The sequence below is a fragment of the Arxiozyma heterogenica genome (assembly GCF_036370985.1).
Source record: "Arxiozyma heterogenica strain weizmannii chromosome Unknown scaffold_11, whole genome shotgun sequence".
NCBI lineage: Eukaryota > Fungi > Ascomycota > Saccharomycetes > Saccharomycetales > Saccharomycetaceae > Arxiozyma > Arxiozyma heterogenica.
In genome coordinates, this window is record NW_027042664.1 from 822,355 (window position 1) to 835,477 (window position 13,123).

Here is a 13,123-nt window from a genome sequence, read left to right on the forward strand (position 1 = left end):
GTTTGCTAATCTTCCATACCACAAGTTAGTTACATCCTCTGACATGCTATCATCAGTTAAACAACGTTAATTGTTTATTTTTTTTTGAGGAAGAATACAATACATAGGAGATTTTATAGTCTATTATGTTTTGATACAATCATCAGTTAAAATAAAAAAGGAAAATGTATCAGAAGTAAAGGTTTTCTAATATTTTTAACGCTTTCGTATATTATGACATGAAAATATTTGCAAAGAGATCTGTTACTACTTTATTATTTTTGTTCTTAGTGATCTAATTAAAATAAGCTCGTAAACTTATTTCTCATCATATGTATTATATTGTACACATATAAATTCAGTCTGATTCAGGGTTATTGTTATTGTTTTTTTAATAAATAAACCCTCCTATACAACTGTAAAGGAAGTAGGAGCATCAAGGTATAAATTCATTAATATCTTTAGGATGTAAACCTACTTTTTCTCGACGAATCTAGCAAAAGAAAAAGTAGTTTGGAAAGAGTGATATCTAATTTTATTGATCGAAAAACAAACGAGAAAAATAAAAAGGAAAATAAAAAAATGATATAATAAATTTTTACTCGGGCCACCTTGCTTAATAAAAGTACAGCTCTCTAAATCATTCTAAATAAACACCCAAACCTCCATAGATTATTTGTGTATACATCTATTATTAAATCAACAATAGAAAAAATATGTTAAATTTTTAAACATCACCTGTTAGCCAAAACAAACAATACGTTTTTAAGGAGAAAAATTAATTTCCGGTTTTTAACATAAAAATGTAAACAAAACGTGTTAATAACGCAAGTAATTAAAAATTTATTATCTTTTGTTTGACAATTTTAGGTGTTTATTGGTTTACACCGAAAAAAATTTTTTTTGTTTGAAAATATTAAAATATTCTATTTATTAATAGAAATCATAAATTAGTAGTGTTTCTATGTTTCATAAAATCAGAAGATCGTTATGTAACAAATAATACGTTGATAATAATATAAGCTATTTACCAAAAAGTTTCTTTTTTTGTTTAATGACTTAACCTATGGTTGAAAGATTGATAAACTGCAATAATACTGTAGAAATTGAGTTCTTAAAAAATTTAAATAATTATAAAAAAACTGTAAATATACACTACCAAATTTAGCAATTAAACTTTTTTATTATATCTTTGAAACAATAGTAGTTTACAAAAATAACAGGGAATTATCCAAAAAAAAATTTTTTTGTCTAAAGAGTGTGATCTCGGTTTTTTTCTCTATTGACAATGATAAATTTTTGTGGACGTGGGATACTATTGTTATATTTCTTTTGTTTTTCTGTAATGACGATGTAAGGAACAAATAAAAAAATCAAAAATTGTCAACGTTTTTTTATTCAGTTCAATTTTAAAAAAGTTTTTTTTTTCTAATCAAGGAAATGTCTTTGTATCTATTGTTCTAACTCAAATGTTTTGTTTTGTTTTTCCTTTGTTTTAGAGATATTTGCGATAAAAAATCAGACACGTAAGCTGTTTTTATTTTGTTTTTTTTTTAAAAAAAAAAATTGACAAAATTTATTCATATGTTTTGCTATTTTTTTATTCAAGGACCATTTTGTCCAGACAAAGTTACACATGGACCAATAAAGATCTGGCAAAACTATCGAAAATAAGAGGAGTAGTCATTTAATAAGTTAAAACAATATAAAGTAATCTTTATCTATTGGATTATAGGTAATCTTCAACAGTATGGCAACTGAAACTCTCTGAAAATCAAATGCAACGACTTCGCATAAAGAAAATCACAGGGTTGTATTGTAAAAAAATGGCTGGTTTCCTTTTTGCTTGCTTTTTGCTACTTTATCCAGGGAAACCTTTTCTGGATTTTTCGTAGAAGTAATAATATCAGTAAAACAATCTTGATAGGTGAATATAACTAAGAAATAATTGAATGAACTCTTAGAAAGATATGTTACAACGAGAAGAATGAGCAGACATCGGCTTGCTATTCGAATAATGAAATGCTGGACTTCCATGACTGAAAGTGAGATTTTTCCTTTGTTTCCTGTTTAATTTTTAAGAAAGAAATATACTACTGTTTGTTTGTTCGCTTTCTTGCTTGCCTTTCAAAGCAAATTACTTTATCTATTGACTTGAATGGGAATCCTTTCCCAAATGTTAATGTTTAAATCACCAAGTTAATTTTAAATATAAGGATGAGATGAGTTATTTGATGAACACATTTTGAAAGAAAAAAAAAATTTTTTGAGAAGTTTTTGTTCTATTCTTTTAGAACTCTAGAAGAACTTAGCAATAGATATGGTCTATCGATAAGGTGTGTATTATTCCTTGTATATTGAAATTAACAAAAGATAAATAAGTAGAAATTGAATCGTTCTTTAATATATTTTGAGAATTGAATGTGATTAATTCCCACTTTTTGACATACTATTACTTTTGGAGCAGAGTACATAAAAAAAGAAGGGATTAATTTTATTCCAAAGAAAGGCCTTGTCACTATACTTGTTTATGTTTTTCCTTAGTTTTACTGTTATGGGGATAAACAAGTACAGAAAGAAAAGAGCAATCCACAATTCTCTACTCAATAATTTCTGGTTTTATCTACTGAAAAATTTTAGTTCGACACTAATACTTTGGGATATTGAATATTAGTGGTGTCTCTCCATTTTGAGATCAAACCTTTAATACAAAACGAAGTGAAAAATTTTGTTTAAGATGTAGTTCTTTCTTCTTTTTGTTTTTATTCTCACTGGCATCCATAAGAAGATGGTCTAACGAATACATAATGTCAAAATAGAAAAGGGTCAAGGTTCTAAAGTTAGAAGTTGGTTCCAGTAATGGCAATTTACTATTCTTATTTTTTTTTAATTGTTCATTCGAGGTTTAAGATAATAAATATATTATTTGATGATGCAGAATTGAACGAAGTTCGGTTACTTATGTTTTTGCACCTCATTGAATATTAATGTCTTGTAGGAAACATAAATAATTAATTTCAGAGTGTTTGATATTTCCATTACCAGGGAAACTTCAGGAAATCGAGAAATTTATTACAGAGTTAAGAGATGTATGATTGAGTATTTTTCTTTAACTGTCTGAAAAATGCCTTCAAAGAAACTTTCTTAACATTGTAATGATAGCCAAAATGCTCTGTGAGGTTTTAATCTACAGGATTATCTATAGATTCTTATTTTCTAAATATCCAAGTTTCGACATAGTTTTAATATTAATATGTAAATTAAATTTGATAATAAAAATAAACTATTAAAGCTCTTAGAATTTTCACCCAGATAAAAAAACATTATAGTTTGAAGTACTAGAATATAGCGTATTCCAACATTGTTTTATACAAGTAGGAAAAAAGACTTTGGATAAGTATAGGTATTGAAACATTTTTTTTCATATTTTTTACCCTATATATAGTAGTCTCTTCTGTAAACAATAAGAAAATCAACATAAATTTGTTTTCCTAGCAATAATATGTAGGTATACTATTGATAAATATTAATTATTTGGCCATAAGTATGATATCAAAAAGTATATCTTTTTGTTTAGTGTGTTTGTTTTTTTGTTCCAATTAAGTATTTATCTTAATTACGTGATGTGGCTTCTATAAAGTAAATTTAAAATATTATATAAAAATATATACTGCAGGTGATAGGTAAGACATACTGACAAAATAAAGTTGTATCTACAGAATAAAAATTACTTCAGTTGAATAGGTCTAACTGAAATTGTTTATACCTTCCTTCTCATGTTAATTGTTTCTCCTACTTAAATATATGTATTTTTGTGTGTATATGTGTATTTATCATATTTGTAATTAGTTTCTTGCAAATACGCGACATCTCGTTCAAAATCTATGAAATTTTGTAGGAGAAAGATAGAAAGAAAAGAAAATATTAAATCTAAAAATTTAGACTAAAAAGAAAAAAAATTTAGAATGAAGAAATGCTATTGCTTTATAGATGAGATTTTACGCTATCAGATATCATGGATGACAAGTTGGCCCTTAGTCTAATCTCTATTTAGAATACAAAACTAAGAGGAGAGAGGAGTGTATATATTTGTAAGCCAAGAAAGCTAAATTCTTCAAAGCATGACTGGTGTTAACCAGAGGGGTATATTATCTTTCTTTCAAAATGTATCTTCTCAGAAGACTAAGTTCAAAGAGAATACTGCTTCAGATGCAAACAAACACTGCAAGGATGAAAAGACGGATTATAGGAAAAAAGAGTTAGAAAATAAGGATAATGGTGATGTCATTTTAATTATGGATGAGCAGGTGGAGAGTGAAGATAATCATTTAATTAATGCTGATTTGAATCCACAAAACCACGAATCTAATCAAAATAAGAATATAAAAGATTCAGAAGAGAAAAGTAAGGTAGCATTGGGTACAACAGTTGAAAATATTGATTCTAGACAGGGGGAAACTGCATTAAATAGTTCTACTAAGATTTCATTTGAACCGTCTTTTTCTGAAAATCAAATTGATGAGAATCTGGATGAGAAAGGCAATGAAAAAGAGAAAGATACATCAAAATCATCCGAAATCATGTCTAAGAACTTGATTAAAAAAGAGCAATTAATAAAAGATAAAGAATTGAAAAAATTGGAACGTGAGCAAGAACAGTTAATGAAGAGAAAGAAAAAAGAAGAGGAAAGACGTAAACGTGAGGAAGAAAAGCAGAGAAGAGAACAGTTGAAGGAAGAAGAAAGACGTAAACGTGAAGAAGAGAAACAGAGAAGGGAACGAATAAAAGAGGAGGAAAGGCGTAGGCGTGAAGAAGCGAAACGAGCCAAAGAGGCAGAGAAACGTAAGAGAGAAGAGGAAAGATTAAAAAAAGAAAATGAAAAGAGAGCTAAGCAAGAGGCTAAAGAGAGAGCACAACTAAGAATTGGTAATTTTTTTAAAAAGAGTTTAAATGAAACCATAAAGCCTGTAGTGACAAAATCAGATTATGAACGAGTCTTTAGACCATTTTATACTAGAGATAATATTATCATATCAAACATTTCAGCCTTATCGCAAAATAAACTGGAAACAAACAAACAATACATAGATAATCAATTATTGCATAAAAGTGACAATAGTGAGAGTATATTTGACTGGGTCAAATCTAAAAGGGTAGAAAGAGGGTATAAAATTAAATTGAAAGCAGTGGCATTATTGCAACAAATGACTACAAAGGAGAAGACAGATGAAGAACTTCAGCATATGCTGTCTATGATTCCACAAAAATATATTAAATTTTATGAAAACGTGAGACCCCCATTTATTGGAACATATTCTAAGGACTTTAGACTGCCAGTGTCTAGGCCATTCTGCACGGATGTAGCAGATTATAACTACGATTATGACTCAGATCTAGAATGGGTTAATGGAGAGGATGAGGAGGGTGATGGAGCTGGTGTTGATAACTTAGAAAGTGGAGATGATGAAGATGATGATGATGATGAAGATGATGGGAGTGAAGGTGAATTTGATGGATTCTTAGATACAGATGATCCAAATAACACAAACCAATCTAAGAAAAAAATTATTGGGCCATTGATACCTGTTGTTTTTTTAAGACATCAGTTAGATGAGTTAGAAGCTGATGATAAAGATTATTTTAAAAATACTAGTGTACAACCACTGATTGAAAACTTGCCACTTCCAATAGATCCAAGTAAAGCAATCACAGTACCAAAGCTTGCAGATCAATTAAATAATGTATCATCGAAAAAACAGTCTTTCAGTTGTGAAAAGCGTACTATCAGTGAAGTTGGAATCACTGGCAATGATGGCTCACCTGGTGCTAAAAAACCAAAACTTTTGATCACTGATTCTACTGATTTATTAAGACTATTTAATGAAATACATGGCAGTACATTTTCATTAGGTACTGTCACAGAAATTGCTCAAAAGGGACTGCCGCAATATAACAAATTGACCATTAAGAATACTGTACGAGAATATGCTACCAGAGTGAGCTCCAAAGGCGATAGTTCTCGTAAATGGGAAATTAATGATATGGAATTTTGGGAAAAACTAAAAACAGAAGCTGTATAGCTAAATTATGTTTTTTTCTATATTAAATGTAACTACATAAATTCATTCATTCATTCAAACTTTCAAGAATTATTATATACAATGGTTTATCCTTACATTACTATCTCTCAGTATTTTACTGCGTTTATTTCTTTTTGACATTTTATTTTAGTTTTGCCTGATTAGGAAATATAATTGTGAAAATTTGATTTGAATTTTTTTTTTTGGCAGAATAAAAAGAATTGATAAGGATTTTTGATAAACTTTACAAGAGAGCTGTGAGAATGTAATATTTAAGAAAGTGGGTATCTTTAAATCAAGACCACATTGAAGATTTTTCATCTGACTTTAGAGCATAAGAGTATACATACGCTGCTGAACTGTATTGAATAAAATGTCTGAATCTCCAAATTCGCCAGTGAATGATAATACACCTGCCAGCTCATCACCAGCACATATTCCAGATTCTATTCCACCTCAACCTTCTTCCCCAGCATTATTTTACAACTCATCATCATCGCAGGGTGATACGTATGGTCGTGACAGTGCAAACAGATATATTAGAGGTTCAGATAGTTCCTCTTATAATAATGTTGTATCATCTCCGTTCAATTATCCATCTTCTCAGCCACACCATGCAAATTCTAGTATTAGACAGGGTGTTACTGATAGATTATCTTCTCAAACTAGTGCTACTCCAAGAATCAATGGATCTTCTGATATCCGAAGTGATTCTTCTCTATTAGATTCTAACTTGTCCCAGAGGAGAAGAATGAAAAGAAATGATATCCAAGCATCAGATCTTTCTTCTCCAAGAAGATTTTATTCTGGGTTGGGAAATTCGTCTCTCCATTCGTCAACATCTTCTTCAGATGCAATGTCTGACACCGGTGAACCGGTGAGAATTATTTGGGGTACAAATGTTAGTATCCAAGAGTGTGCTACAAAATTTCGCAACTTTCTTATGTCTTTCAAATATAAATATCGTAAAATATTAGACGAGAGAGAAAGTTTTATCAATACAACGACAGATGAGGCTTTATATTATGTAAATATGTTAAATGAAATGAGAGAATTAGGTACGTGTAATTTAAATTTAGATACTAGAAATTTATTGGCTTTTAAACAGACAGAAGAACTTTATTACCAATTATTGAATTACCCACAAGAAGTTATCTCTATTATGGATCAAACAATTAAAGATTGTATGGTTTCCTTGGTAGTAGATAATCAATTAGATTATAATTTGGATGAGATTGAAACTAAATTCTACAAAGTTAGACCATATAATGTAGACACCAAGAAGGGTATGCGTGAACTGAACCCAAATGATATTGATAAGTTGATAAGTGTAAAGGGTCTTGTATTGAGAACAACGCCAATTATTCCTGACATGAAAGTTGCGTTTTTTAAATGTAATGTATGTGAACATACTATGGCAGTAGAAATTGATAGAGGTGTAATCCAGGAACCTGCAAGATGTGAACGTCTTGATTGTAATGAGCCAAACTCTATGTCTCTTATCCATAACAGATGTTCCTTTGCAGATAAGCAAGTGATTAAATTGCAAGAGACTCCCGATGTAGTACCAGACGGACAAACGCCTCATTCTATATCTTTATGTGTTTATGATGAACTGGTTGATTCATGTCGTGCAGGTGACAGAATTGAAGTGACTGGTACATTTAGATCTATTCCAATAAGAGCCAATGCAAGGCAAAGAGTGTTGAAGTCATTATACAAAACATATATTGATGTAGTGCATGTTAAAAAAGTTTCAGATAGAAGGTTGGACGTTGATACATCTACAGTTGAACAAGAAATTTTACAAAATAAAATGAATAAGAATGAAGTAGAAGAGACAAGAAAAGTTTCTGAGCAAGATATTACCAAAATCAAAAGTGTAGCAGAGAGGCCTGATCTTTATGAGGTTTTATCACGTTCTATTGCGCCAAGTATTTTTGAGTCAGAAGATGTCAAAAAGGGCATACTTCTACAATTATTTGGTGGTGCTAATAAAACATTTGAAAAGGGTGGAAGATATAGAGGGGATATTAATATTTTGTTATGTGGTGATCCATCCACAGCAAAATCACAAATTTTACAATATGTTCATAAAATAGCTCCTCGTGGTGTCTATACGTCAGGTAAAGGGTCATCCGCAGTTGGTTTAACTGCTTATGTGACCAGAGATGTAGATTCCAAACAGTTGGTGTTAGAAAGTGGTGCTTTAGTATTGTCAGATGGTGGTGTTTGTTGTATAGATGAATTTGATAAGATGAGTGATGCAACAAGATCCGTTCTTCATGAAGTTATGGAACAACAGACAATTTCAATTGCAAAAGCAGGTATTATTACTACTTTAAACGCAAGAACTTCTATTTTGGCAAGTGCTAATCCAATTGGCTCACGTTATAATCCTAACTTACCTGTTACAGAAAATATTGATTTGCCACCACCGTTGTTATCTAGGTTTGATTTAGTGTACCTTGTATTAGATAAAGTGGACGAGTCTACTGATAAGGAATTGGCCAAGCACTTAACTAGTTTGTATTTGGAAGACAGACCAGAACATGTGGCCAAAGATGATATTCTTTCTGTGGAATTTTTGACCATGTATATTAATTATGCAAAACAACATATACATCCAGTTATCACAGAAGAAGCTAAGAGAGAATTGGTAAGAGTATATGTCAACATGAGGAAGATGGGTGATGATTCAAGATCTGATGAGAAGAGAATCACTGCTACCACCAGACAATTGGAAAGTATGATTCGTCTTTCTGAGGCACATGCAAAGATGCGATTATCTAAAGATGTGGAGTTGCAAGATGTTCAAGAAGCGGTCAGATTAATCAAGGCAGCTATTAAAGATTATGCTACTGATCCAAAAACAGGTAAGATTGATATGAATTTGGTACAAACAGGTAAATCGGTCATCCAACGTAAAATGCAAGAAGATCTTGCTAGAGAAATTATTAAGATCCTTACAAATTACAGTTCAGATTCTATGAGTTTTAACGAGTTAATTAAACAGATTAATGATCAATCGCAAGACAAAGTTGATTCTGGGGATATTTCTGAGGCTCTGGCAAGCTTACAACAAGAGGATAAAGTGATCGTTCTTGGAGAGGGTGTACGGAGATCAGTACGTTTGAACAATCGTGTAGTATGATATAATGTAGACCTATGTATCAATATAATCCATATATGTATGTGTGTGTGTGTACTCGTTTGTATATTTATTAGTACAAGTCATTGTAATTGTACATGGTTGAAAAGTAGTATCTTACATTATTTTTTCTATATCGTTCTGGTTGATACAAAATAGTTAAAAATATTAAATTTTGTTTAAACCAATCATGTTCGGGTATGACAAAATGGTTAAATTTTGTTCAAAAAGCTGGAAAGGGAAAAGAAAAGAAAGAAAAAATAAAACAGCGAATTGTCCGTTTCATCCTTCCTTCTCCAGAAATTAAATGAGTCTTGACATGGTTTGACTACATTTAAGCACTTCAATTAGGAATCGTAGGGAACCCTGCTTGTCGGTTTGTTTGGTAACGTATACATGGTTGTGACTCTCATATAAAGTGGCGAACTACTTATAAGTACAAATCAGCATATAGCGAACAAAAAGAAAAATAGAAATATTGTAGTAGGAGAGATGTTAAGTAGATTACAAAATCGTAGTATTCAAATTTTCACCAAGGCACAGTCTGTAACCATCAAATCCGCATGTAAGTTGTTGTATTATGGTAAAGTTGGTAAAGAATTGACGTTGCAAGTCTATACTAAAGAAAAGTGGATGCCTCCAAATTTACAAACATTTCAAAAAGCTTATTATGATCTTTATAGCAATATCTTACATTTTATAAACAAGCCATGTGATTTGGTTGCTACATACAACAAGTTGAATCCAAATGACATGATCAAATATGGTGCAATTGGTATACAATTAGTTGGCTTTTATACAGTAGGCGAAATTATTGGTAGAAGAAAATTGGTTGGTTATAGAGAATATTATCATCCAGCTGAGCCAGTCACACACTAGAAATAAGTAGAAATAGACAAAATATAAAATAAAACAAAAAGAAGTTTTGATTAATCTTTTTTTATCGTGGTTTAGCAGCAGAACTATTACAGCACGTAACATATTATGATATATGTATATTTAATTTATATACATATGTAAATTTTTACTCGTGTATTTATGTAAAATATTTATATTCTTTTTCTTTATTCTTCTTTATAACGTGCACTAATAATAATAATAAAAATAATAAGTTTGACTAATAAGACTATATCTTTTTTGTTTATTTGTTGTACCTACTAAAAAACAAAGGAGAAAGGTAAGATCGAAAAGAAGAACGAAAAAAAAAAGATAAGAGTAATGCAAATTTGATTATTATTTAGTTTTTATATCGTATCTTTACATATTTTAGTATCGCACGCTTCCTTTTTATTGTATACTGGAAACTTCTTTCACTTTTTGATGTAATTCTGCAATTCGTTGCGCTATATCCATAAATAAAGAAAATTCTTCTATCACAGCTGTAACAATTGTATTTAGACCTGCTTTTAGGGCATATAAATTAGAGCTTAATGAATCCGATTGAGATATATTAAAGAATGATTCTTCCTGACTACCATTCCCGAACAAATCATTGTTAATGCCATTGATAGCACTTTCAATATCATTTAAGACCCTAGTGAATTCGTCTAATTTATTTTGATAAGAATTGATCTTATTTTGGAAAAATTTATCTAATTCTATTGAAGATACTTTAGATCCACTAGTTAGTAATTGAGTTAAAAGGATGGTAAAAGTTTCTGAATCCATTAAATGTTGATCAGTTAATAGCTTTAAATTCATTATTTTTTTCAAATCACTTGACAATGACTGATTAATAATAGACTGGTTTTTGAAAAGGTATGAAATGTCTGTTTGAATTGATTCAATTAAGCATGTGTGTTCCTCAGTACCAACTTTTAAATGATTCGATATAGTCACTTGTCTTTGAATATACTGATCTAACTCTTGGATTGCCTGGTTCAGTTGCGGTGGTAAATCACTAATTCTAGTCATGGGTGTTATAGCTAATTGAGAGATTTGATACAATGGAGATGTCTGTTGTATAGTTTGCTGTTGAAGTTGAGACCCAAAGAGGCCACCACCAGTAGTTGTACCTCCAAATGTTGTTGTGGGTTTAGCACCAAAAAGACCACCACTAGAATTAAGACCAGTATTTGTAGTGGTATTGCCACCAAATAATCCACTACCTGTTGTGGTAGCAGGTTTTGTTCCAAAGAGACCGCCAGTTGATCCTAGGCTAGTATTTGCATTAGTGTTATTGCCAAATAATCCTCCAGTGGTCGTTGTGGCAGGTTTGGCACCAAATAATCCACCTCCAGTGGTTGTTGAGGTGTTATTACCAAATAACCCACCACTTACAGTAGTAGCAGCGGGTTTGGCACCAAATAACCCACCACTTGTAGTAGGGGCGGATGCTTGAGATCCAAATAACCCCCCAGTAGTGCTTGTTGTTTTAGGGGCTCCAAACAGCCCACCCCCAGTAGCAGCTGATGTTGTTGTATTTGTGGTATTATTGTTACCAAATAAGCTTCCGGTTGTGGTAGTGGAGGTGGAAGTTATGCCTGGCTTATTTCCAAACAAACCGCCATTCGTAGTATTTGATCCAGTCGTAGAAGTAGTGGTATTATTGCCAAAAAGACTTGTTCCGCTAGTATTTGCTCCAGTATTACCAAAAAGGCCAGTTCCGGTGTTTGTATTGCCGAAAAGACTGGCTCTACCAGTGCTTGTGGTGTTGTTAGCCGGATTACTTATATTGTTGGTATTATTGTTACCAAATAAACTGTTTGTAGTAGTGGAATTACCTAACTTGTTTCCGAACAAACCTCCTCCAGTAGTATTTATATTGTTATTGTTATTGCTATTACCAAAAAGACCTCCTCCGGTAGTAGTCGTATTATTAGTATTATTACCGCCAAATGCACCTGTTTGGCTGTTAGATTGCCCAAAATTAAACATAGTGCTTGGCGTGAAGTTTAAATGAATAAAAAATTGACTTTTGGTTAATTTCTATAAAAATGATAAAAACAAAACACAGAAACCAGTTCTTTTTTGTTTTACTCAATTATTCAAATATCTTGTTCTTTAGCGTTTTTATTATTTTTGTATACGTTATAAATATATCCACATGCGACGATAATAATACTGATGATGCTGGTACAAATATTGACTATTAGATCTTGAAATTTTATTTTGTTTCTTCTCCAATATTTTTTTTTCTTTTTATTTCTTGAAATATTGGGCCTTTTTCATATTTTATAAGTTTTTTTTTGTTGTGTTTTTTTTTCTTAGTTTTTTTTTTTTAATTTATTTCCTTTAAAAAAAGGCGAATTCAAAGCCTTTCTATTCCGTATAACAGATATTTTGGAGTTTGATATAGTTTCCGTTTCGGTTTTCAGGTTGTGCAACAAAATATTTTTTCCGACTTACAGACTTTAAAATAGCTAATAGGGATTTGATAAAACAGTTAAAAGCCGAAATCAAACGGGTTTACAAAAAAAAATATTACCCTGTAGGCTCAATTGTAAATGAAAACATAACTATTGAAGCTTTAAATCGAAGTTGGTAATGCTAATTTCTTTGCTTTGGATTCTACTGTTATATGTTGATTAATGTTTGAAGAACTGGAAATAGTTCATACATTAAATATTGTGTATCTATAAGGAAAAAAGTACAAAAATAAATTTTTATTTATTTCTAAGTTTTAGTTTATTCAGCAATTTAAATTATTGTTTGCTTATTTCTTTCGTTTTCTTTTTTCCTTTTTCTTTTCTTGGTAATGTTTATTTCTATGTTAGTTAAGAATAAATACTAATTTTATTGGAAATGGAATGCTAAACAGTCATGTACATTGAATTTTCCTGTAATGCGAAATAAATTTGTCTAGGTTTGGTATATGTTTTTAGAGTGTACCTACTAGCTGTTTTTTTAGTTTTTTTTTTCTCAAAATCATTTTAGCTGTTTATTGAAAAGCTTGTAATACCAAGGCCAAAAT

At 30.8% G+C, this 13,123-nt stretch overlaps 4 protein-coding genes across 4 annotated transcripts; 3 read left to right on the forward strand and 1 right to left on the reverse strand.

Annotated features, from left to right (window-relative positions):
- Positions 1–4,100: 4,100 nt before the first annotated feature.
- Positions 4,101–6,059, forward strand: RLF2 (Rlf2p; the record flags this gene model as incomplete). The annotated part of the gene is made up of 1 exon (XM_064857028.1): positions 4,101–6,059. The coding sequence occupies one exon, from the start codon at positions 4,101–4,103 to the stop codon at positions 6,057–6,059; it is 1,959 nt and encodes a 652-aa protein (XP_064716161.1).
- A 373-nt stretch (positions 6,060–6,432) lies between these two features.
- On the forward strand, positions 6,433–9,213 carry MCM4 (MCM DNA helicase complex subunit MCM4; the record flags this gene model as incomplete). The annotated part of the gene is made up of 1 exon (XM_064857029.1): positions 6,433–9,213. One exon carries the CDS (start codon positions 6,433–6,435, stop codon positions 9,211–9,213), a length of 2,781 nt encoding a protein of 926 aa, XP_064716162.1.
- Positions 9,214–9,702: 489 nt separating this feature from the next.
- ATP20 (F1F0 ATP synthase subunit g) lies at positions 9,703–10,089 on the forward strand (the record flags this gene model as incomplete). The annotated part of the gene is made up of 1 exon (XM_064857030.1): positions 9,703–10,089. The coding sequence occupies one exon, from the start codon at positions 9,703–9,705 to the stop codon at positions 10,087–10,089; it is 387 nt and encodes a 128-aa protein (XP_064716163.1).
- A 408-nt stretch (positions 10,090–10,497) lies between these two features.
- On the reverse strand, positions 10,498–12,087 carry NUP49 (FG-nucleoporin NUP49; the record flags this gene model as incomplete). Its single annotated transcript, XM_064857031.1, has 1 exon — positions 10,498–12,087. The coding sequence occupies one exon, from the start codon at positions 12,085–12,087 to the stop codon at positions 10,498–10,500; it is 1,590 nt and encodes a 529-aa protein (XP_064716164.1).
- Positions 12,088–13,123: the final 1,036 nt, after the last annotated feature.